The 26,207-nt window shown below is 39.8% G+C and overlaps 1 protein-coding gene across 1 annotated transcript; it reads right to left on the bottom strand.

Annotated features, from left to right (window-relative positions):
• Positions 1 to 1,305: 1,305 nt before the first annotated feature.
• On the bottom strand, positions 1,306 to 13,703 carry LOC134621240 (NLR family CARD domain-containing protein 3-like). Its single transcript, XM_065469772.1, has 8 exons — positions 13,655 to 13,703; positions 11,862 to 12,146; positions 8,294 to 10,112; positions 7,399 to 7,572; positions 6,966 to 7,139; positions 6,114 to 6,287; positions 5,451 to 5,662; positions 1,306 to 1,322 (listed from the first exon to the last, which is right to left on the bottom strand). The coding sequence occupies exons 1-8, from the start codon at positions 13,701 to 13,703 to the stop codon at positions 1,306 to 1,308; spliced, it is 2,904 nt and encodes a 967-aa protein (XP_065325844.1).
• Between the last annotated feature and the right edge of the window lie 12,504 nt (positions 13,704 to 26,207).

Below are 26,207 nucleotides of genomic sequence, written 5' to 3'. Positions count from 1 at the left end.
ATCCTAACTTGTGTTGTAATCAGAAAGTCTTTTTAGCCCCTCACCGAAACCTTCCACATCTGTCATTGTGGTATATATTTACCAGACATGTAGCTATATTTCTGAGAAGGTCAACATCAGGTTAACTTAAGGTTGGGGCTTGGGATCAAAATTAGGTTATTGCTTAAGGTATTATGGAAATCTGATGCCAAAGTATAATTCACGTGCAACACTGCAAGGGAGTGTACTGTTCATCGGAAGGGAAATTAGTTTGTGGAAACAGGAGGTTTCTTTGGAATGGATTTAGCAGAGTTTTCAACTTTGATTCTTTAAAAGTTGTTAGTTTTAATTACTAAGACAGCGACAACTAGACATGGTGGATTTATCATCAGCTCAGAATAATATCTATAGTGTCCATGTTCATAGTGTGCTCTCACCTGTCTCTTGTTTGCAAGTAGCTCCCAGTGTTTCCTGTACCTGCTTTGGATTTCTGTTCTATGGACTTTGTTTCCTCATTTTGAGTTTTGCATTTGGGCCAAAAAACGCTCCTTTTTGTCATTTCCTTTCTGCCTCTGTCTCTTCCACCTGGGTCATCTCTATTTTTATTTATGTATTGCATTGTTTATAGCTTGTATTGGCTTTTCAAAGCACATTGTGACCTTTGTCTCTAAAAAGCAGTAGAAATACATAAATGTAATACTGCAGGGTTGTTTGCCTTTGAATCTACAGAAAACATCTCAGTGTAGTTGTCAGCTTCTACACACCTCTCACTATAAAATTTTATTCTTTGTTTTTTTGTGATCAAGGCAGGACAGCATAATCTCCTGTTTGTAGTAAACTTTGAATAATATCCCCTAGGTCACTCTATAATGAAATTAATCTAATCTTAATCAGGGTCAGAGGGATAGCTGTATTTAAGTACAGCACTGTTAAATGTACTGAGATATATATTACTTGTTTCCACAACTTAACCCTGAAGATATTGTCCTTGGAGACCTCCTACATTAGGATCCCTCACTGATCATTTTCAAGTGTGTTTTTCTTGTGAGCAAAATGTTCCTGATTGTGTGATTGTTTATGTCACATCTTCCTGAAACAAACAGGAAGTGAGTGCAGAGCACAGAATATGTTTCCAGCTCTTCCTTCTCTATCAGACATTCTCGCCATACCTGAGAGTGTCCAGTCTACAGTGTGGATCCTTCAGTCCAGCCGACAGCAGCTTCAATCCTGAGTCTCCTGGATGATTATAGCTCAGGTCCAGCTCTCTCAGATGGGAGGGGTTGGAGCTCAGAGCTGAGGCCAGAGAAGTGCAGCCTTCTTCGGTGATCAGACAGCCTGATAGACTGCAGACACACGAAACAAAATTATGAACAATTCTGTTTGTGAGATCAGGGGCGGATCTAGAGAAATTTTCTTAGGGTGGCATGAGGGTGGCAAAAAAATCAAATGGGGTGGCAAAATCAAAGCCTTTTTTACCCCCCAAATACATATGCAGGTGTTACATATGGTTAAAATAATTCAAATGCAGTAAGTATACAAGTTTTTCATATAAATATAGTCTATAACTTAATTATTGTCTGTTGCCCACATAATTACACACTTTAGTTACATAAAACATGTGAGTTTTGATTTTATGTACTGTATAGCCTGTATGATAAATATGTAGCCCAATAAGTATAAACAGAAAGCTACACAACATGGGGCAGTTCATTTACAAACACAAGTCTAACTTAAGTTTCACTGTTTTTTGTTAGAAAACAATCACATTGCTACATACTTAAATTACACAAAATGTCAGAAATTTTCACTGTCATGAACAAAAATTTAAACCTAATGTTTCATGATTTGTTGGATTAACCCTCTGAGGTCTGAAATACAACCGGCCATTTTTGACTCCTTTTGAGTTTACGTTTGTATTTCACCCTCAGATTGTTTCATTTTATTTTTTTCCCCTTGCCTTGTTTGGTATCATTCTTTTCAGCTCAACTGAATTTAGTTGTTTTTTCACTGACATACTGCATTAGTATTACTGATCTGAAATCACACAAAGAACTTAAAATCCTAGTAGTATTTTTTACTGTAAAAAAACCACAGACATGTTGAGTAAATTTTTATAACTTGAAATGCAAACATAAATTGTACATTTTGTAAACATATACAACTATTTATCTAAAAATGCAGCCACTACACCTGCCGGTTTTTTTCATTTTGTACAACCATTTAAAAGTATTACTAAAACTAAAATGAGAGAAAAATCAGGTGCCAGTAAAAGAAAAGTTTGTCCACCAAAAGACAGAGGAGAAGAGCACAGGGATAAACCTGCAGGCCTGACAACAGGAGGTGTATCACTCCGCTGGTTTTCTACTTAGTGACAGTGTTTACATTGCAAATGTGCCTTTGTGACATTCATTAGTGCCCTCACTGACACACAAAACAAAACAACGACTACACAACAGAACAACTACACAAGACAACACAACACACTAACTATACACTCCACACTAAACGTCACAAATCTCCCACATCTAAAAACTCTCTCTCACTCGCTCGCTCTGTCTCGCTGCCCCAAAACTTTCCCCTCTTCCTAAACAACCAAATCCCACGTGTTGACTTTTTTTAAAATTGGTCGACATGATACATTTTTCCACTGATAGGAAAGAGGTGGCTTTTTTTCCTTTCTTTACTGTTTTCGCCTTCGTTAGAAAACACTAAAAACACAAAAACGTGACGAAAGTATTTAGAAAAAAGCGTGGCTTATATATATTATCATAACTCTGTATTTACTGGCCTGTAATTAAAATTTAAAAACTTTGAAGTCCGAACTTTCAATGTGGGCTGAAATAGAGACTCAGCGTGGCAGCAGCTTGTTGCTACATCAGCTTAGATCAGTCATTGGTGGTTCTTTGTGTCCGGGGTTGGGCGCTCAGGTACACACCGGCTCACTCCTTGGTGGCTGCATATCGGGGCCTGGAGGCTGGGGCTCGCTCGGGCCACTTCGGAGGTGGGGTGCCCTCTGCCTCTCGGCCTGGGGCTCGGTCACTCAGGCACAGCTGGCTGCCGGCGGAGCTCACGGGCACGTCACTGCAACCCCCCCTGGCTTCTGCTCCGCGGCTGCTGAGTGACCCCTCATCTGGGACTCTCCTCAGCTCTTTCTGGGATAGTGGCGCGGCTGCCCCTCTGTTGGTCTTCCTTGGTCTCTTGTGTTCTGGGGGCCTCTGGATGTCTGGAGTTTTGATCTCCTCCACACCTGCTTCATGCCCTGGAGGACGGGGCAGTGCCCCCCCACACCCTCTAGCAGATCATTACATGAAGGAACCTTTTAAAAAATCAAGCGCGTCCATGCTCACAGGTGTACACACGGGTGATCACACACACAAACTACACCTTCTTTGGCTCCTACCTCAAAGCACACTGTGCGCTGTCGATCTTACGTGCTGCACAATAATGTTTAACATTTAGTATTTACTGTCATATTCCCATATATCATTGTGATGTTGTTTATTCTATTACTCTTGTTTTCTTCTGCTTGTTTTCTTTTTTCTTTCTCAACAGGTGATCCAGGTGGTCAATATGTATTTTTTATTGTCTGCTTATTCTGTTGGTTTTTGTTTTTTGCCCTTTTTCCCCGTCCCTCTTCCCCGCTGTTTTTCTTTCCCTCCTTCCTTCTCCCCTTTCTTTCCCCCAGTAAAGTCTGTCCCGCATACAACAAGTGAAAATAAAATAAACAATTAAAGGTGAATCAAATAGACCATTACGGCAAGGCTGGGATGGTCCATTTGGTAAAGTAAATCCGTTGGGCATCTTTCTTCGCCTTTAGACATTAATTCTTTTTTTTTTTTTTTTTTTTTTTTTTTTAAACCTGTCCCGTTTGGTTCTTTTGCCATCAGAATTATTGTCTAAAGGTTGGAATGTTACATTTCAGACACTTCGATAAGTCTTCACATATCTCACGCCAAAACTTCTGAACTGGTGGACAGAACCAAAGAGCGTGGATATAATTGTCCGGTGAATTGGTTTGGCAGTGTGAGCAGTTGTTGGTAGACGTAAAGCCCATCTTGAACATCCGATGACCTGTATAGTGCACTCTATGTAGTATTTTGTATTGAATTAATTGAAGACTGGGATTTCTAATTAGATGAAAGGTTTTTAAGCAAATCTGAGACCAAAAGTTTTGGTCTAAGTTAACTGATAAATCCGCTTCCCATTTTGCAATAGGAAGTGATATTGATTCATCTATTTTAGAAAGCATTCTGTATATTTTGGACAGTAATTTGGGGGTTTTAAGAGTAAGAAATTGAACCACACTTGGTGGTGTTTGTAGTTCAACTTGACCAGGTTTAAATTTCTTTTTTACTATGGATTTAATTTGTTGATATTCTAAAAATCTTTTCTTGTTGATCCCATATTGTGTAACTAGTCTGTCAAATGAAATAAATTCTGTTCCTTCTAGTATATGTTCTAAATATTTGATTCCTTTACCACTCCAATCTGAAAAGTTTATCATATTATTGTTTTGTAATATGTCAGGGTTGTTTAGACATTTAGACATTAATTCTAATGGCAAAAGAACCAAACGGGACAGGCAAAAAAAATAAAAAAATAAAAAAATAAAAAGCTTAGATCAGTCATGTGATTTGGAGGTGCAGCGTGTCTGTGGACCACAAAGGGTTAATAACACTCACCTTCCTTCCATTTCCAGAGTGTAACATCCAACCACCTGTGTAAAATCTGAAATTCCCATGGTGTTGTTCAAAATGTGCTCTGGCACAATCAAAAACATCGCTTGCTACTGAAAACTAGCAAAAAGCTGGTCCTGCTATGGCCTAAACTATTTGTTAATGGTGGAGGGGGGAACACTATGCAATATATTCAGTTTTAGCATTTATATTCACTGTTGACTGTAACTATGCTCAAACTGTTAATGCTATCTTATTTTAATAAACAACACTGTCATATGCAAAACTAGGGTGGCACTTGGGGTGGCAAGGGATCATTTTAGGGTGGCACTTGCCACCCCATGCCACCCTTCTAGATCCGCCCCTGTGTGAGATACAATAACATCTATCCATTTTTATCAGTTCACTTTAATTTAGCTTTATTTAAAAGAGAAAACTACCAACAGCAATCAACATTCATCTGAAGTTGTTTATCAGTGTAAGATAAGCAAGAGAAGACAAAAGTAAAGGACATGAAGTAGTGGCATAAAAAAGCATCTGGAGTGGAAAGAGGGGAGCGGAGACGGAATGGGAAGTTGACCAACAGCCTTATAGCTGCGTTACTTTGTGTTAGATGGTAACCTCTGGTACCAGTGCCGACCTCTCAATTTTAAATATACGTAGACATTGAGGGTTCTCGGGAGGGGCTGTGCTGACATTGGCACCATACCCCTCCCATGTTTAAATACACTTTGGAACAACAGGCATCAGCACTACGTATATGAGAAGGCAGAGTGAGGCATGGGGTCTTCTCACATCCCTCTTCTCTGGTCGCCATCTGGTGTGAGGAGCCGGGAGAAGGAACTGGTCGGGGTCTGGGATGCTGGGCCTCCCCGCTGTTGTGGGACCAGGGGCAGTCTACTTGTCTCCATCCCAGAGCAAAGGGAAACCACATGCCCTGCCAGTGGCTGGTCCCCCCGCCCACTGGTGCATTAGTGGTGCTTGCATATATTGGTAGCTGCTTCAAGCTTTATTCACAGTTGTCAATGTTTAAATGACGCATGTGGCCAATTTAGAATAATCATTCCCTGGAGCCCCTGGAGCAAATTCACTCATGTACAGATAAAAAAATGTAAAGCTATTTTTAGCATAAGTTGAATAGGGTGTTGTTTCTCTAAATATTTGAAGAATTCAATTTTTGAGAGCAGAAATTTGATCATTTGGATGAAACAAGAGAAAAAAAAGAAATCTAGTTTCTTTTTTAAAGACAGATAAATGTGAAAACAATGCCAGGAAAAAAATTCTAAAAAGAATTCTTATATATGGAAGTGGATGGAAGTGCTGCTGAAGTGAGACTCAGACCAGATAAAAATCTAATTTCAAGAAATCAGACTGTAGAAAAATGTATTCTAAAACTGCTCTTTTTGCAGGAATATATTTTATATTTTAAATGATCAGTGGAAAAGTTAGAATGCTGACCTGAGAGTTTCCAATGTGCAATATGGACTCTCCAGTCCATGAGACAGAAGCCCCACTCCTGCATCCTGCAGGTCATTGTTACTCAGGTTCAGCTCTCTCAGACTTGAGAGCTGGGAACTGAGAATTGAGGACAGTGCTCCACAGCTTCTCTGTGACAAGTTAGAGTGACTTAGTCTGAAGAATAAAAGACAAACAATAAAACAAATATGGTGCAGTGTAAAGTTTAGCAATATTTAATCCTCTTTCTTTAGAACAGTGTTTACCAACCTTTTGGAGCCATGGCACATATTTCACATTAAAAACATAACACAGCACGCTACCAAAAAAAAAAAAAAGTCACAAAAAGCATATTTATAATTTTTCCCCAGACATCAGGCATAGCGGAATTGGCTCAGTTTGTCCCCAGTATACCTTTTTTGTTTTCTTATGACCACTACTCATGCTAGGGCTTTTATCTGGGTTGGAATTTTCTTCAGGACCCAGGTCAGACTGACTACTTTTTCTTTTCAAATATTTATCTATTGCTATGACACGCTGCATTGTCTCACTGACAGCGTGAATATTGTGGAATTTCTTCTTTGTCTTCTTCTGTTTTACTAGCAACCCATTTAATTAGAGCAGGTAGTGGTGCTGCCCTCTAGTGGAAGAAAATGTAATTGTTCTGCCTGTTACTCATGCCAGTTGGTTAGAGTACTAATCAGGTGGAACAAAATAATCTTCCATGCCACACTGGTTTGGAAACGCTGCTTTAGAAAACCTTAACACCAAGCTAAGATACAATAGCATGCCGATGACCTTGGTCGATATATTTAATTGATTAATTTTGACAAACAAAATGTTATTTGATCTGACCTCAAATTACTCAAGTTAGAGTTCCGACTCTGCAGACCAGAAGAAAGAAGTTTCAGTCCTGGAGCGTGCAGGGTGCTTACATATAGGTTCACCTCTCTCAGACTAGAACACTTGTAGCTGAGAAATGAAGACAGAGATTCACAGCTGCTCTCTGAGAGGTTACAGATGCTCAATCTGAAAATGAAGACATGAACAATACAAAAGACTACATTGTTATATTGCAAGCAGGATCAATAGTAATAATTAGTCCTTGCATTTTAAGGAATCCTTATTGTCTTGTGCTGTACAGGTTAGACGTGATTTATTTTTACTCTAACTTACATTAAAAATGCTCAGAAACAATAACAGATGGATAATGTTGACTTTTGTTGCATGTTTTTAATTGGTTAATTTTGTCAATTGATTAAAAAAACAGAACGTAATATTATCTGACGTGAGAATATTCAGTTTGCAGTGTGGACTCTGCACCACAGCTAAAAGCTTCTTCACTCCATAATCCCCGAGGCTGTTGGTACTCAGGTCCAGCTCTTTCAGACTACAGGACTGGGAACTGAGAACTGAAAACAGATCTTCACACACCCTCTCTGAGAGGTTACAGCTGTTCAGTCTGAAAAAACAAACAAACAACCAAATATAACAACTTTGACGTGAACAAAAAAGGTTATACCTTCTAATCTAATAATGTCTACATATATTACAATTCATGGTCAGGTGAAAAACTTAACTGTAACTCAAAATAAATAAATAAAACGCTGAAATATTCTTGGTAGAAACACAACATATTAATATATCTAGATTGGAATTAGTGAGTTACTGGTAGATATAGTGAGCTCAGGCTCAAGTGCAGGCTAGTTGGGACCCTCTGGCTCTGGTTCATGTTCAGGTGATATGGGAGCCTTAGGCTTTAGCTCAGGCCAAGGTTCAGCTGACACAAGAACCTCATGTTTGGGTTCCAGTTCAGGCAGTGGAATGGTGACCACAGGCGGCAGCGTCGAGTTCAAAGGCAACACAGGATTCTATGGAGACTCCAGAGGCTAGGGTTGCTCAGCAGTGCATCTGGCTGATACTAAAAGCTGAGGCTGCTGAGCCAAGCAATGAAAACTCAGAACTCTAGGTTGAAGACCCAGGACCACTGTGGGTTAAAGACCCGAAAACATGCCACCCTAGTAGCAATTTCTGTTATCAACTACAAATGAAGTTCTTGATTTTGCTCTGATGATCATTAAGTTAGATCCTTTTTTTTTTTTAAAAAAAAAAAGGGGGGGGGGGGGCAACACCATTTACACTCTTCATGTTACAAATACAGGGATTAGTAAATATTTACTTACAGAGCTTTGTTGGAGGCTTTGACCACTGGCAGCAGCCTCAGAAGGGCCTCCTCTGAAGCAGAGTATTTCTTCAGGTCAAATACATCCAGATCTTTTTCTGATGACAGTAAGATGAAAACCAGAGCTGACCACTGAGCAGGAGACAGTTTATCTATCGGGAGGCATCCTGATCTGAGGGATTTTTGGATCTCCTCCACTAGAGAACGATCATTCAGTTTATTCAGACAGTGGAACAGATTGATGCTTTTCTCTGCAGACAGATTTTGACTGAGCTTCTTCTTGATGTACTGGACTGTTTCCTGATTAGTCTGTGAGCTACTTCCTGTCTGTGTCAGCAGACCTCGTAGGAGAGTCTGATTGGTCTGCAGTGAAAAACCCAGGAAGAAGCGGAGGAACAAGTCCAGGTGTCCATTTGGACTCTGTAAGGCCTTGTCCACAGCACTCTGGTAGATGTATGCCGATTCTACTTCCATTTTTGATGCTTGTTTTTTTCCAAATGATTTCGACGTCAAGGAGGTAATTTGTTGTTCTTCCAGCAGATTGACTGCAGAGTTGATGAAGGTCAGATAGACATGAAGAGCAGCCAGAAACTCCTGAACACTCAGATGGATGAAACAGTACATCTTGTCCTGGTACAGTCCTCTCTCCTCTTTAAAGATCTGTGTGAACACTCCTGAGTACACTGAGGCTGCCTCGATATCGATGCCACACTCTGTCAGGTCTGATTCATAGAAGATCAGGTTTCCTTTCTGCAGCTGATGAAAAGCCAGTTTTCCCAGAGAATCAATCATCTTCCTGCTCTCTGGAGTCCAGTGTGGATCTGTCTCAGCTCCTCCATCATACTTGACCTTCTTCACTTTGGCCAGAACCACCAGGAAGTGGATATACATTTCCGTCAGGGTCTTGGGAAGCTGTCCTCCCTCTCTGGTTTTCAGAATATTCTCCAGAACTGTAGCAGTGATCCAGCAGAAGACTGGGATATGGCACATTATGTAGAGGCTTCGTGATGTCTTGATGTGGGAGATGATCATGCTAGCCTGCTTTTTTTCTCTGTATCTCTTTCTGAAGTACTCCTCCTTCTGTGGGTTAGTGAACCCTCTGACCTCTGTCACCATGCCAACATAGTCAGGAGGGATCTGATTAGCTGCTGCAGGTCGTGTCGTTATCCAGAGGTGAGCAGAGGGAAGCAGGTACCCCCTGATAAGGTTTATCAACAGCACGTCCACTGAGGTGGACTTTCTAGGGTCTGTTAGGATTGTAGTTTTGTGGAAGTCCAGAGGAAGTCGACACTCATCCAGACCATCAAAGATGAACACAACCTGGAAGTCTTCAAAGCTGCAGATTCCTGCTTCTTTGGTTTCAGTAAAGAAGTGATGAACAAGTTCAACCAAGCTGAACTTTTCCTCTTTCAGCACATTCAGCTCTCTGAAAGTGAATGGAAATATGAACTGGATGTCCTGGTTGGCTTTGTCTTCAGCCCAGTCGAGGGTGTATTTCTGAGTTAAGACTGTTTTCCCAATGCCAGCCACTCCCTTTGTCAGCACTGTTCTGATTGGTTCATCTCTTCCAGGTGAATCTTTAAACATGTCTTCTTGTCTGATTGTTGTTTCTGGTCTATCTGGCTCCCTGGATGCGGTTTCAATCTGTCTGACCTCATGTTCATCATTGACCTCTGCAGTCCCTCCCTCTGTGATGTAGAGCTCTGTGTAGATCTTATTTAGAAGGGTTGGGTTTCCTGCTTTAGCGATCCCCTCAAACACACACTGGAACTTCTTCTTCAGTTTAGATTTAAGTCTTGGCTGACAATTTTGAAGAGCCTCTGAAGTAAAAAATAAATATAATTAACAGCAGATTAAAGTCAGTTCTAAAGTAGTCCAAACAACATCAAAGAAAGTAGCAAGGGCAACTTTTTTTCCTCAAATTTGATTACCAAAGAAGAAAGTTAGAAATGATAACTGCGCAATCCTACTGTTAAGCTTACAAAAATGTATTCAGTCACAATTTCACTAATCTGAAAAGATTGGGTATTGGACATTGTGTGCATTTGTATAATTTGTACTCTTATTTCTTATAGATTTTGGTATTTAGAGGCATTATCCAACAGGAGTGACAGCATCTAGTGCATTACATTGCCAAAAGTATCCACTCACTCCAATCACTCCAATCACTTCCATGTCCGTTTGTATAAAACTAAGCACCTGGACTGCTTCTACAAACTTGTGAAAGAATAGGTCCAACATGCTACCACAACAGCATATGTCCCAAATGTGGAATTAGTCCCGTTATGAAATTTCCTTACTGCCATATATTAAAAAAAAGTGGAAGTGATTGGGAATGATAACACTTCAGCCACAAAGTGCTAGGCCAGATAAAATCACAGAGTGGCATCTGCCGATGGTCAGGCATATAGAGTGTAGAGGTGCCCAACTTTTTGGATTGCTAGTTCGCTCCAAATTTCAAGTGGCCTTTAGAGTAGCTGAAAAACAGTGCATAGAGAGCTTCATGTAATGAGTTTCCATGACCAAGCAGCTGCAAGTTGTTCTTCGGGAGTTGGGCTCAGCCCCTTAGTTCCAGTGAAAGGAACTCTTAATGCTTCATGCATGCGCAATCACCCGGGTAAGTTAATCCCCAAAATTTAGTACTGTTCATCTGAATGTAGCATTTTCAGTGGGACTGAAAATGTTGGTTGCTAAATGAAGAGGTCCCTGTCTCTTCACATCCTTTCCTCGTTTGGTTTGTTATATTCTGTACACTTGTTTTACCCTAAGGTCATGAAAAACACATTTGGCTTCATTCAGTAAAGTGATGCTCAGTCTGGAGTGCAAGAGATATTCACAAAACTTTTAGGAATCTTTAAGTTTATAAAATTAAATTGGGCTTTGTGGCTTTTCATAGGTAAGCAATGCCCACATGCCCACATTCACTTTAAATTCCTACTTTAAATGGGAATGGGGATCTGTCAGTTGTTACTTTTAAAATTGAATAATTTTTCTTAAAGGATTTCTGAAACACTCAAGTCACATGAATGACACTTCGATGTTTTAAGAATCAACTAGCATGGTTTTAACAATTAAATACGACTGCCCTTAAATATAACTAAAGTTTTCAGACAATGGTCGCAGTATGTATTTAAAAGAGTGATTCTGAGTAGTCTATATTAAGCTAAACAGATATATAAAATAAGTTTGTTAAATATTCTAGTATAATATAATTCTAAAGTATAATAATTTTGTTTATCTCTTTAAGTACACAAAACACACAAAACATCCTTGACAAGTACAACATTTATCCTATTCCGCCGTTTAATTTTTCAGTTCGTCAATTTCAACATGTTGCTAAGCAAGTTTGTAGTCAGACTGGGCATAGATTTATGACGGCCTTCAAAATTACTCCACAGCATTTCAAACATGTTTTCTTTGTGAACAACACTTTAACAAATACAAATATATGACAAAGAATGATGTTCTTGCCCTCTCCTTTTTCTTACATTGTATTCTGAGGGTTAACTCTCTCGCAACTCAATAAACGATGCAAAGAGACCATTCTTGCAGAAAAAAAGTGACCTCACCTTGTTGAGCAGATGAATCAGAGTATAAACGCAGCTGAGAGAAAAGAGAAAGATCTATAGTCTGAAGATATCTGATCATTATCCTGCTGGCTTTGTCCCCTTTCTTCCTCACTGTGTCGATGAAGCAGCGTGCCTTATCTGCTCTGACTGGGTTCTTCTCCAGTATCGATTCTTTCTCCAGTTCATTTAAAACACCGTCACTTACAAGGGCCTCCAGTAGCTGTTTAAGGATTTCTGTTGACACCCTCCAAACAAAGGCTGACCGCACCCTGGCAAGCTCCTCCTCTATGGGAAGAAGAAAGAGACGTAAACATGTCTATCACTCAAATGTTTAAGCATGTGCCAAAGAAGGGTTGAGCCAGGTTGCAACACATGCGGATGAAATGCAATGATGACCATAAAGGTGTTTTAGGCAAATACATGCATATTTACATAAGAAGATGTAAATGCTGTTGGATAAATGAATAAATAAAAAACCAAAAAAATAAGAAAAGGGATCTACCTTGGGTCTATTAATCAGTAGATCTTATCAGAAATACCTCTGATCTCCTACCTGCTAAAGAAGCTGCTTTGATTGGTGGTTCTTTCATCATATTTCTATAAAAACATGAGAAGATGATTTTACCAGAAGAAACAGTGAACACAGTCATGTCTCACATCATATGATTTCATGTATGTGAAAGGTTTAGTGCGTGGACCACATACACCCAAAACAAAGAACAAGGGCCAGAATCATTCTCAGCAGATACTTTGAGGGCCAGATTTTCTCATAAAATAAACTTAATATAATATTGTACGTAATATAGTGTTGTTTGATTGCACTCATTTCCCTTCCAAATTCCAAATATCCCTTAGCCTTTGTTATTGTTAACAGACTCGCATTACATGTGCTGCAACAATGCAGTATTTTAGGCTTCATATTTGTGAGGCTGTCAAGTTATCCATCATGCACACATGTTGTGTTGTAGTTTGTGGAGTTGTCGTAGGTGAAAGCTTTTCTGAATATATAATATATGGCACTCTTGAAGACCTTTAACCTTTTTTTTAACCCAAAAGGCTTTCTAAGGTTTCTGCTTGAAGATTGTATGCTCAAAATTAATTGATTATTTCTCTACAATTACAAACTCTGTGTACCCCATCTTGCCATCAGAATAAAGTTAACACTAGTGAGTCTTAATGGGCCAATAAGTCAAGCATAACAGCAGATGGAATGCAGAAAAATGCTCCAAGTATAACAAGCTATTCACCACTAATGTGAGGAAGGTGATGCCGGTGACCCAGGTGGCCATGTTGACAGCTGTGATTGACACTGCTATGTTGGTGTGTGTGGGATGAGCGGGCATCAGCGCCAGAGATGCCTCCAGGATCAACAAACAATCCACATTGTGGAAGAATCATTGGTCAGAATTTAGAGGCGTTGGTAAGGAAGTCAGTAAGGGTCAGAGGTCACTGAACAAACTGCTCTCCATTATGGACAACCATCACACCCAATCCACTCCACAGTGCTGAGGCAGCAGAGCTCCTTCTCCCTTAGACTGATTCAACATCACTGCTTCAGTAAATCAAACTCCAAATCTTTGATTGTTGTTGAGAAGATCAGGTATTTAAAATGTAATTTATCTCTGTATTTTATACACTGACTTTCTGAGCTCTTTATGACATATTTCTCCACAGTGACATCACTTCATCTGTTCTTCCTATATTTTAACTTTTTTTTTACTTGTTGGCTCATAGTCAGTGAGAGATATGTCAAATCTATATAATGAATGATGCCTGCAGTCATGATTCAGTACCATGGAAGATCTTGCTGTTCTTGCCTGACTGTCCAATTACAGTGACCATTTAGTCTAAACTAGTTAAAATTCAAAGGTCACAGATTCAATAAAGACAATGATTGTCGAAACTGTCACAGTGTGTGTGCTGGTGAGCTCACAGTCAGTATTTGTGCTCCTCTTTTCTCTCCGAGGCCTCACAAATGCTCACTCTGTTTGTACAATATATCAATTATTTTCAAATGATAACTGTGGCACACGAATGACGGACCCGGCCACATCGTTCGCAGCTGCCAGCCACACACACACACACAACAACCTCAGGTCCCAGCACGTCTTATGCAGGGGAGTCATGATGAACTGATGGAGCTCTGGTGTGTCAGCCTCCCCTGCAGCTGTGCCGCAAACCATGCCCTGCCACAATATAGCTGTTAAACAGCCATCATTGAAAATATGAATTCAAATGGAGATAAAACGACATCATGAGGGAATTTTAACCACCCTGTTCATCAAAAAGACGATGAGGAGAAAGTGTGAGACGACCTCTGGGTGGTAGTGAGTGCAGCACCGAAAAAAGGAAAATATTCAAATAAAGCTGAATAATTTAAAGAGAGCAGAAAAAGAAAAGTCCTGAAGGAACTTTCAGTCTCTTTAAGTTACAGAAGCAGTTCAAACTTTTAAAGAACAAACTGCTGTCTGAGAGAAAACATAAATTCAAACCTGCTGCTGCTGATTCTCAGATTTTGCTCACAAAAATGATGGAAAAGAAACACACCAGCTGTGAGTCCATTACAGTGAATGGCAAATTTGTGCTGTTTGTGCCGGAGACGATCATGTGACACAGAGTTTAAGAAAGTAAAGTGTTTCTCTTTGATCAAGTAGGAAACTCCCAGAGAGGCGTCAATGAGGAAGTTGGGATTAAGTAAAAGCAGAAATTGACTCTGAACTTTAGAAACATGCAGAAATGTTTGTTGGAGGCTTTCTGTCCTGTCACAGCCCTAATACTATGTTTCTATTGTAGTGGCACTTAAATTCAAACTGTTTTCCCTACCTGGAAGGAGTCAGGCCTCTATCTCTAATGGAAAAGTAGAGCCCTGGATTTTCACAATAAGAGCACATATTCCATGAGGACTTTGATGTATTCTGAGCTGTAGAGATGGGCTGATGTTGTCTGACATGACTGCAGAAAATGAGCTGATGAACAAACTGCAGTTGACTGTTTCCCACACAGCAGACTGGATTAATTGCTGCTCACAGCTACAACATTACAGCCATTTTAAATTTAAGCACTTTCATCAGCCTGAATATCAAACATCATCACTTACAAACTGAATCACAGTCAGCTGATTGCTCCTGTAGATGGAGGGCAAATGTTTATTACGGCTATAGCTGTGGAGGAGATGTGAACGTTAGTGTGTCCTCTGAAAAGTAAACTCTTCAGTTTCTTAAATTCGCCTTCACATCCTCAGTTTCCTCTTCTAAAGATGAAGATGGTTTGTGAAGAACTTTGATGTTTGCAGGATTTAGTCTTAATGTTGAGGAGAATTCTTAGAAAATGTCACAACTCTAAATGCTGTCACAAGAAACTTCTTGAACTGAGGGCCTGATCTAGTCTGAACACGTCAGACCAACTTTAACTTTAAAAGTAAAATAACTGGTTGATCTTTAAACACATCCACACGTTTCTTCTTCAGTTGTAGGAGGTCAAACATTCATTCATCGTGATGGATTTCCACGCTTCCATCTTCAGTGTGCTTCTAGTTTGACTGTGAGCCTGTTCAGAGTCCACATGAACACTGAGTGTGACTAAACATCACAGCACAGTCACACTTCCTCTGTTAAAGAGGATCAAATGGTGGCAGATATGTGAGGAACGTTTCATGATATTGGTACTGACCTGCAGCACAGTCTGATGAAGATGCCCACACAGACTGTTAGTCTAATGTGATGTGAGGAGAACAAATCTCTACCTGTACACTTTGTTTGAAAGGCTCTAAGCTGGATGTTGGAGACTTTGTTTGTTGCTTTGACACTTATCCAACACCAGGTGTCAGAGATGAAATGAGTATTTGTGTGTTCTCTGCAGAAACAGGCTAACAAATAAAGAGCAGCCGCTCTGTGATGAAGAGGCAAACTCAGAGACTGGAATTAGTCAAAGTTGCACTTGCTCAGCTTCTTCCCATAAATTTCTTCACTCTGCAGCTCTCTGCTGTCTGGACCAGGTCTGTGTAGAAACAGAGAAAATCCTCTGCTTCTTCTCATTCATCAGTCCTCTGAGTCTGCAGGCTGCTGTCACATTAAACACTTTACACCACCAAAAGGTCAATTATTTGAACATTACCTAATAAGACTGATTCAGGACAGACAATTAGTTATTTTAAACTTTTCTAGCAGTCCTTCACAAACAGGAACAGTCTGTCTATTCTCTCCATCTGTCAGCTGCTGCTGGCTCTTCCTCCTCCTCTTCCTCACACACTGCTGAGTTTGTCCTGGTGGATCATCAGGGGTGCAAAGCTTCACAGATGATGTGCAGCAGTGGGTCCCTCAGTCTGTCCTCACTCTGACACTTGCAGTTGTCACACATGGAAATCAAATGTGTGATAAGCTGCAGGATTCAAACACAAGTGTAACTTATAAACACATGTTCATACTTTTATTCCACAATTAGAGAGAAAGAAAAAGAGAGCGTGCAGGACAGACAGACAAGTGACAGTCTCAGGTGTATACACTGCTACAAAACAGCACAAGAGAAGGAGGATTTAGTGTTTGTGTTGTTACGAGTGCTAAACAAGAAGAGTTCCCAGATGGTACAGTGGACACATGTGTGACTCCTGTGATTAAAGCATCTTTCTTTCAGCTTAACGAGTGAACCGTCAGCTCGTTCAAGCACACGTTAAAGTCCGTTTGGCTCGACACCACCGAACAGAGGCAGTAATATAACATAGCTAACATTAACAGTGCAGTGAATCCTGCTTGTGCCGTGATATTCAGGACTGCAAACCGGTTGAAAACAATGTGGCAGTAGTGTGCTGTTTAGCTATCGAGCTGGTGGGTAACTGACGTCTCTGAAAACGTCGGAGCACTTTTGCAAATATGTGATGCCTAAGGTATATATTGATCAGTATCACAGTTATTTCAAACACAGATGCATCAAAGAATACAGCCAAACAAAGCAGAATTGCATTTTTTGTTCCTGAATTTAAAATCAAATTAAGGAAATTGATCATTGACAGATTATCAGTATACATAAGAGAAGTTGTTTCAATACTGTTAGCTGCAGTGGATTGAAGATGCAAGAACACTAAGATCTGTGATATGCTCAGACTCGATTTCATCATTGGCTAGTTTGCAAGACAGTCACTCAGATTGCAGACCTGACATTCTGATAGAGATCCAGCAAACATTATACAGAATGACTATGATGGGGTTTATGGTGTACTTCTTATGCGTACCAGCGTATCATGGAGTTAAGGGAAATGAAATGGCAGACAGAACAGCAAAGGGACCTACAAAGAGACAAAGAATGGGAGTAAGAGAGGAAAGGGCAATGCTTTTACAAAATCGGAAGAAAAATAGGAGAAATGAGAAGGATTAGGAGAGAGGACACAGTTATATCTCGACTTAGATTTGGACACACCGGTTTAAATAGCACATTATTTTTAATAGTAATTAAATCTGTTAAAAAAAACTCCCAGAATTCATCTTAAATCCTCATTTCTTCCAATCTGACTTAGTTTATATTTAGATTCTTCTAATTTTACCAACTCGACTTCTTTACCGCCCCTGCTGGGGCTCCAGATGTTCCAGATTAACTGGCGTCGCAGATCAACTGGCGTGGGTCGAACAGATGTGTGGTAGACTTGCTTTTCAGGAGCCGCTACCGACAAAACGGCAAATAAACACCAAATATTTCATCAGACAGGAGGAGGTTATTATCAGTAGAATACGAACAGGCCACTGCTTTTTAAATGGTACTCTTTTTAAGATAGGGAAACATCCGAATGGGTTGTGTGATGGGTGCAATGCTATGGAGACGGTTGAGCATATGCTTCTTAGTTGTAGGAAGTATGCAAGTCACAGGAGGGTGATGAGGGGTGAAATGGGTGGTGGAAGGGAACTTACGTGGTTGATAAGTTAAGTCATGGTGGAGGGAAACGGGTGGTTTTTCGTTTTTTGAGGAAAACTGGTCTCATTAAGAGGATCTGAGGACTCAGGAGTGACGGAAGATTAAAAGCCAGGAGATGGCAGTAATGCAACAATTTTGGATGCAAGCTGCCGTTAAACTTGAAAGAAGAAGAAGAAATATTTCATCGGCGATATTTGTGAGGTTACCTCCAACACACTCCGTCAGTCTTGTTGCTATTGAACAACTAAATGTTTAAAAATGTCACGAGTTTACCTGGTGATATTCCCATGCAGGAGGCGATCGCGAAAACAGCAAACAATTAACACCACGCCGATGCTACAGCAAGAGTAAACAATCGGAAAAATCTTGTCGTCGTTATCGTTCCCGTAGTACGTGTTATTACTCCGATTTCAGCGTTTTCGCTTCACAACTAAAGCGTGCAGTTTACTTTGTGTGCACTCAAATGGAGTCGAGTCAACTAGCTCTACCTGTGGCCAAGTGACATAGCCTACAGCCAGATTAACTTGTGACACACATCTGCACCACGTTTGAAATCGTTTCATGCACAATAAATTTGTAACTTTCAATTGTGTCTGTTTGTGTGTCTTGCAAATAAACCTTTAAAATACATGAAATGGTATCATGTGTTTATTTTTGGCCTACATCAGTAAGAAATGCCAAATTATATATACAAAGTTACAGAAATCACTAGTCATTCATAATGATTTCAGTATTTCTTCCCATAACGAAGAATACGTCTTGAACAAACACATACCACATTCATATTTCACCACTGTTGTAATATCACATCCTGTAAGCACAGTCTGCCTGTGTCTTTTCTCTAGAAATGAACATTTTCAGCCAATATAGGTAAATAAACAGAACCAGTGAGAGTGAGTGGATTTAAGAAAGTGAGGCTACGTTCATGCTGCAGGTCTAAATACTCAATTCTGATTTTTTGATCAAATCCGATTTTTTTTGCCTGCTTGTTTACTAAACCCCAATTCAACCAGACACAGAACTGATCTGGAATTAAAACAGGGCTACTTTAGGACTTAGCCAAGACACCACCAGAATAATTATTTAGCCTTGTTGTGCAAAAAAGCCTGCATAACTTAATAAATTAGAATTTGAAAAATAACAAACCTAAAAAGAAACACTAGGTACTAGATACATGTTCTGATGAGTTTTGGCAAACAACCATTTGACAAACATGTGTGTCTCACCTGCTCTTGTTCCATCTCTGTTCTGTCCTCATTCTCCTCTCTCTCTCCCTCTCTGTTCCTCTCTCTCCCTCTTTGTGCTGACAATCAAGCCAAACACCAACATCATCAAATATACAGTTGAAACCAGATATTTACATACTCTTCAGATAAAAACTCAAACACTTTTTTAATTATAAAACATCAAAACAGACTATATGTGATAGGTTTGTAGCATAAACCTATTCGCTGGAACGTTCAGGACAATTCGCTACACAGCAAAGAACAAGACACAAGTAGGCAACGTCTTTGTGTTACTCATGCATGAGGAGGCCTGTCTGGAGCCAAGTGTCGTTCCACCCACTTGACCACCATCAGACTCTCAGCCAGGTTTCCCATAGCACTCCTTTTATTGTGGTTACATGAATATGCATAGGTTCATCAACATATAACATCTTACATAGTGTGTGTGTGTGTGTGTGTGTGTGTGTGTGTGTGTGTGTGTGTGTGTGTGTGTGTGTGTGTGTGTGTGTGTGTGTGTGTGTGTGTGTGTGAATCCATTAATGACTTCCTAAACCTACTGGCCTGGAACTCCAGCAGTTCATCTAAACAAAATGCACTTAGCCTAAAACAGACATAGATACGTTTATCCTACCATAAAACAATAAGACAAGGTATGACCTCTCCTATGCTCCCAGGATGTGGGTGTGAAAGCCAGAGTGCTTTGGAATGCACACAACGTGTGTCTGCAGACTACTGAGGATCAAACTTCTATTAATCTACAACTAATTATAAAACTCTAAGCATATATGAGTAGATATTTCTAAGCATAAATGACAATCAGCAATACAAAACCTAACAATATGTTTTTTATTGATAAATGTAAATATCATATTTGTTAAATTTAAGAGTAAAGAGATAAATTGTCTGTATTTCTTAATTGCAAATGGCACCAAATTGTACTCAAAATTGAGCCACACTTATGGAGCTCCACAGTTCTTTTCCTGGTGTTTTGGTTGACATCTCTTGAATTTTCCCATTTCAAAGAAACAGGCTCTGTGTGTTGGGGTGCCTTATATGGATACACAGGTGTGCCACCAACTTACTCACATGGCCTCTACTAACCTATCAGAAGCTTCTTCAGCTCAGAATGGAATCATCTGGAGTTTTCTTATTAATTAACAATAAACTTTGTGTATATGTACTCCTAAGGTTGATGAAAGTGATCAAAATAGACAGCTCCCTCTTTTTATTCTGACATTTAACTAATTCAAAAGATATTTCAACATTTATTTATCTAAAACAAAAAAGTTTACTCTAAATTGAAGATTAACAGTAACAGTAAAAAAAAATAAAGTGTATGTAAATATCTGGTAACTGTGAATATACTGCTGTGTACTGAAATTCCTGAACATACAAAGCATAATATATAAAATAACATGTACCTGAGTTTCGTCTTCGACAGAAGCTCCTTATGTCCATTGTTGAGCAAGTACCGTAATATGGGTCAAGTGATCAGTTTGATATGTCTGAATACAGACAGTGGAAAAATGTCAGTCTTAGTTTTACTGGATCTCAGTGCAGCATTTGATACAGTTGACCACAACATATTACTCAAACGACTGGAGAACTGGGCAGGTCTTTCAGGAACTGTAAACTGGTTCAAAACATACTTAGAAAACAGGAAATACTTTGTATCAATAGGTAACTTCACATCTGAGCAGACAAGTATCACATGTGGAGTTCCCCAAGGTTCCATCTTGGGACCCCTTCTGTTTAACATTTACATCCTCCCACTGGCACAGATTATAAAGAACAACAAAATAAACTATCATAGCTACGCAGATGACACACAAATATATATCACAATATCACCAGGAGACCGAGGCCCTGTACAGGCTCTTGGTAAATGCATTGAGGAAATCAATGACTGGTTGTGCCACAATTTTCTCCAGCTAAACAAAAACAAAACTGAAGTAATAGTCTTTGGTGCCAAAGAAAAACGATTACAGGTCACCAGAGAACTTCAATCTATACACATAAAAACCACAAACCAGGCGAGAAATTTGGGTGTAGTGATGGATGCAGACCTAAACTTAGAAAAACACATTAAGACAATAACAAAATCAGCTTACTATCACCTCAAGAATATTTCAAGGATAAAAGATCTGATGTCTCAACAGGACCTGGAAAAACTAGTCCATGCATTCATCTTTAGCAGGCTTGATTACTGTAACAGCATCTTTACAGGTCTACCTAAAAAATCAGTCAGACAACTACAGCTCATTCAGAACTCTGCTGCTCGAGTCCTCACTAAGACCAAAAAAGTGGACCACATCAGTCCAGCTCTGAGGTCTTTACACTGGCTGCCTGTCCGTCAGAGGATAGACTTTAAAGTTCTGATGCTGGTCTATAAAGCTCTGAATGGTTTAGGACCAAAATACATCAGTGACCTCCTGACCCAGTATGAACCTTCCAGATCCCTCAGGTCATCTGGATCCGGTTTTTTATCAGTTCCCAGAGTCAGAACCAGACACGGAGAAGCTGCATTCAGCTTTTATGCTCCTTATATCTGGAACAAACTCCCAGAAAGCCTCAGATCAGCTGAAACACTCAGTTTATTTAAATTCAGGTTGAAGACTCACCTGTTCTCAGCTGCTTTTGAATAAAGCACCAAATCCACACTTTTAAGCTTAAATTTCAAAACTTACATTTTAACTACTGATTTTATCTACTGTTCTGATTTTATCTACTGTTCTGATTTTATCTACTGTTTTGATTTTTGATTTTATATACTGTTTTGTTTGTTTGTTTGTTTGTTTGTTTGTTTGTTTGCTTGTCTTAATCAATTTCAAATCATGCTATTTATTTGTTTTTGTTTTTAATGTCTCTGTAAAGCACTTTGAATCACCTTGTTGTTGAATTGTGCTATATAAATAAACTTGCCTTGCCTTGCCTTGCCTTGATATCAATCTTTTGTGATACACCGTCATAGTTACATTATTTGTTTTGGTACCTGGTCAAATTTAAGCTCTCTTCTTTCTGCCTGGCTGCGCTTCTCCTACAGCAAACTCACAGGCAGCAGCTTCTTCCCCCTCGCTCACAGGAGTAAGTGCCGTGCTAAGTCGCCTAGTGCCTGAGCTCGGATCAAACCAAAATTAGGGGGAATTTATGCACAGTCGTAAATTCATCGTAAATAAAGACATATTATATAACTTGGCTACGATGGTATTAATGATTTATCAAATGCCAATTTGTTTATAATTTTTTTTGGGGGGGGGGGGCAATCTAAATTTCTGGTTTATTTTCACTTTTTAAATAAAAAGTGTTGAAATGCCTACAGTTAAAAAAAAAAAAAAAGTTATTTGCTAAAAAAAGTGTTGAATAAACAGCAACTTAATATTTTTAATTGTTAACTTAAAAAATTGTTTTGTAATTGCTGGAATTAAATACATAACACTTTGTGTTTGTGGAGTCTTTCATAAACTGTTCATGTTGCGTCTCAGTGCACAGAGGGTCCCAGTGCTGTGGAAGACGTCATGCCTTTTCCCTGTACCAAAGACGCCACGTCCCAGTAGCCCCAGGATTACTGGCCTGTGGCACTGACCTCCCGTATCATGAAGACCCTGGAAAGACTCATCCTGGACCAGCTCAGACACATAATCAGACTACATCAGGATCCCCTTCAGTTTGCTTAACAGCCCCGCCTCGGAGCTGAGGACACCATCATCTACCTGCTCAATCGTGTCTACACCCATCTGGACCAGCTGTGAGGGTCATGTTTTTTTTTACTTTTCCAGTGCATTCAACACCATCAGGCCAACCGTCCTAGGTGATAAGCTGACAGCGATGCAGGTCAATGCTTCTCTGGTGTCCTGGATTGTTGATTACCTGACAGGAAGACCACAATATGTGCGTCTTCCACATTGTGTGTCTGACAAGGTAATCGGCAACACAGGGGCACCACAAGGGACCGTCATCTCCCCCTTCCTCTTCACCCTCTACACCACAGACTTTAGACACTGCACATGGACCTGCCATCTTCAGATGTTTTCTGATGGCTCTGCGGTGTTTGGAAGCATCAGCAAGGGTGATGAAACAGAGTACCGGGCTGTGGTTGACTTCTTTGTCATGTGGTGCAAGCATAATCAGCGTGGTACACCAAGGAATTGATTGTGGACTTCAGGAAGACCAGCAAAACCTTGACCCATGTTTTAATCCAGGGGGTCAACGTGGACATTATGGAGGACTATAAATACCTCGGAGTATACATAGATAATAAACTGGACTAGGTTAAACACCTTTGCACTTTACAGGAAGGGCCAGAGTCATCTCTATTTTCTGAGGCGGCTGAAGTCCTTTAACATCTGCTGGACAATGCTCACGATTTTCTGAGTCTCTTGTGGCCAGTGCTATCCTCTTTTCTGTTGCATGGGTTGCAGATGCCAACAGACTCCATAAACTGATCTGCAAGGCCAGGAATGTTGTGGGGATGGAGCTGAAGAGGCGGATGTTGTCCAAGATAAAGACAATGTTGGATAATACCTCCCACCCACACCATGATATGCTGGCCAGTCATAGGAGCACGTTCAGTGAGAGACTGAGATTACCAAAAAGCACCACTGAACGACACAGGAAATCATTCCGGCCCATGGCCATCTCCCTGTACAACTCCTCCATCTAATTCATTGTATATACTGTAAACATTGCAATAGCTACACCCTTTTTGCACACGCTCCTTATACTCAGTAATGCTGCTGTCGATATTCTTGATACTTATTTATAATCACCTCTGTCAATCCTTGATATTCATTTTTGAGTTATTTGTGTACATATTGTTCTATTTCTTAATTCTGTAAATCTGTAACATATTGTATTGTTAAATAGTCTAGTCTGTTACTGTTACTGTACTGGAGCAACTGCAGCCCACATAATTTCCTTAGGATGCAGGTTGAACATCACCTTGATGCATTCCAGTTCGCACATTGGGCAGGAAGAGGTGTGGAGGATGCTGTTGTCACATTTCTTGTATAAGCATCTTGAGGGCCTGAACACTCATGCAAGATTATTATTTGCTGACTTTTCGCCTGCATTCAACACAGTTCAGCCCTTCTTACTTGCTGATAGGCTTTACGAGTATTTTAAGCTTGATCCTCTTCTGATCAGTTGGGTGCTAGACTTTCTGACTAATAGGTCAAAATGTGTGAAGGTGAACAGTGTACTTTCTGATGTGCTCTCCTTTTCTACTGCACCTCCCCAGGGTTGCTGTCTCTCACCCCTTCTGTTCTGTATATAAATGAGTGTCACAGTAATTTCACTAACAGACACATCCTGAAGTTTGCTGATGACAGAGTGGCTGTATCCCAATTCAGGGTCTGCATCATATAAGGTGGCATTATAAGGTCGATTAAGTCAGAGTGACACGATGAAGGCTGTAACAATTGGAAGGCTGCTCCAAATGCGTCATTTAATTTCCCCGAATTTGAAGGATGGTCTGGTGTAGACTTCGTTGCCAAACCTATCCCAGAATTCATAGCGTGGGTGTGGGTGTGGATAATTTTGCAGACAAAAACAGCGGATGGCTGAAGAGTAAACTTTTAAAAGTAAGTACTAAATATCATGTCACTTATTTATGTGTGAATGTTTAATAACGAATAACATTAAAACATTACTGTTGGCCACATGTCGGCACAGTTATGTGACATTAGTGATGTTTGTATTCTTAGCGTTAACTTGGTTTTAAAGCCTTTACTTTAAAATATACGCTGTCCAATAGTCGGCCTTAATCTTACAGAGAATGTGATGATTTTATGGATAATTAAAGTCAGTCATATATCCACAAACACAACAAGCTGAAAGTCAGTGAATGCTGCTCGGTTTGCAGTCCTGAATATCACGGCACAAGCAGGATTCACTGCACTGTTAATGTTAGCTATGTTATATTGCTGCCTCTGTTCGGTGGTGTCAAGTCAAACGGACTTTAACGTGTGTTTGAACGAGCTGACGGTTCACTCGTTAAGCTGAAAGAAAGATGCTTTAATCACAGGAGTCACACATGTGTCCACTGTACCATCTGGGAACTCTTCTTGTTTAGCGCTCGTAATAACACAAACACTAAATCCTCCTTCTCTTGTGCTGTTTTGTAGCAGTGTATACACCTGAGACTGTCACTTGTCTGTCTGTCCTGCACTCTCTCTCTTTTTCTTTCTCTCTGATTGTGTAATAAAAGTATGAACATGTATTTATAAGTTACACTTGTGTTTGAACCCTGCAGCTTATCACACATTTGATTTCCATGTGTGACAACTGCAAGTGTCCAGAGTGAGGACAGACTGAGGCTACATCCACACTAATGTGTTTTCATTTGAAAACGCAGCGTTTTGAAAACACTCTCGAAAACAAATACATTTGAGACGGTGCTTTCGTGTTGCAGTGTGGACAGCGAAAACTGAGACTTTCGAATGACACATTTTAGTCATGTGATGCAAACATGTGACCAATTAAACAATCATAGCGGAGGACATTATACAGCAGCATTATACAGCTTTTATTTCCTCTCAATTTTGACAGCCCTATTAAAGATTAATATCAGTTTGTACTTGCTCCAGATAGCTTTTCTTCAAATTCTTTAATTCTCTCTCGCTTTTGCAACTTTGTACTTTTGTGTTACTCGCAGCAACAACTCCACCTCATTGTTAGTCCATTTAAAAAAATTGGTCCTTTTCCTCGACATTTTGCCGCGACATTTCAACAAGCATTTTTTTAAGGAAAATGACATCTTTTAATGTCTCATCTGAAATTCTTTCCTTGTTTTACTGAAGTTTTATTGAATCTGTTATTTCTTTCTGTATTGCTGCCTGGTTCAGTAACATGACTCTGAAGAACAAGAACCGGTTGAGACTTTTAGTAAAAACTTGCAGCAAACTCTCAGGGCCTTGGCAAAATGGACTTTTGGCCATTTATGAGAAACGCGAGGAATGCTCATTTGGCTTTTTATTATTGTTTTGTTTACTCTTATTGTTGCCTTGATGCTAAATTAATTTCCTCTTGTGGGGAAATAACGTATTTGAATTAAATTAGCCCCTTTGGATTATTGATATTATTTTATTATTGTTTAGACTATTAATGAGTTAAAACCCACAACAGAAATTATCAAACGATCAAGTAAGAATGATCTAGTTGCACTTTGAAAATAACTCGAATATCACCTGGATACTCTCTGTCACAGTTAAAGACGAATAACCTC

This window comes from Pelmatolapia mariae, linkage group LG23 (assembly GCF_036321145.2).
Source record: "Pelmatolapia mariae isolate MD_Pm_ZW linkage group LG23, Pm_UMD_F_2, whole genome shotgun sequence".
NCBI classification, from domain to species: domain Eukaryota; kingdom Metazoa; phylum Chordata; class Actinopteri; order Cichliformes; family Cichlidae; genus Pelmatolapia; species Pelmatolapia mariae.
This window is presented reverse-complemented; position numbering and strand designations above follow the sequence as displayed.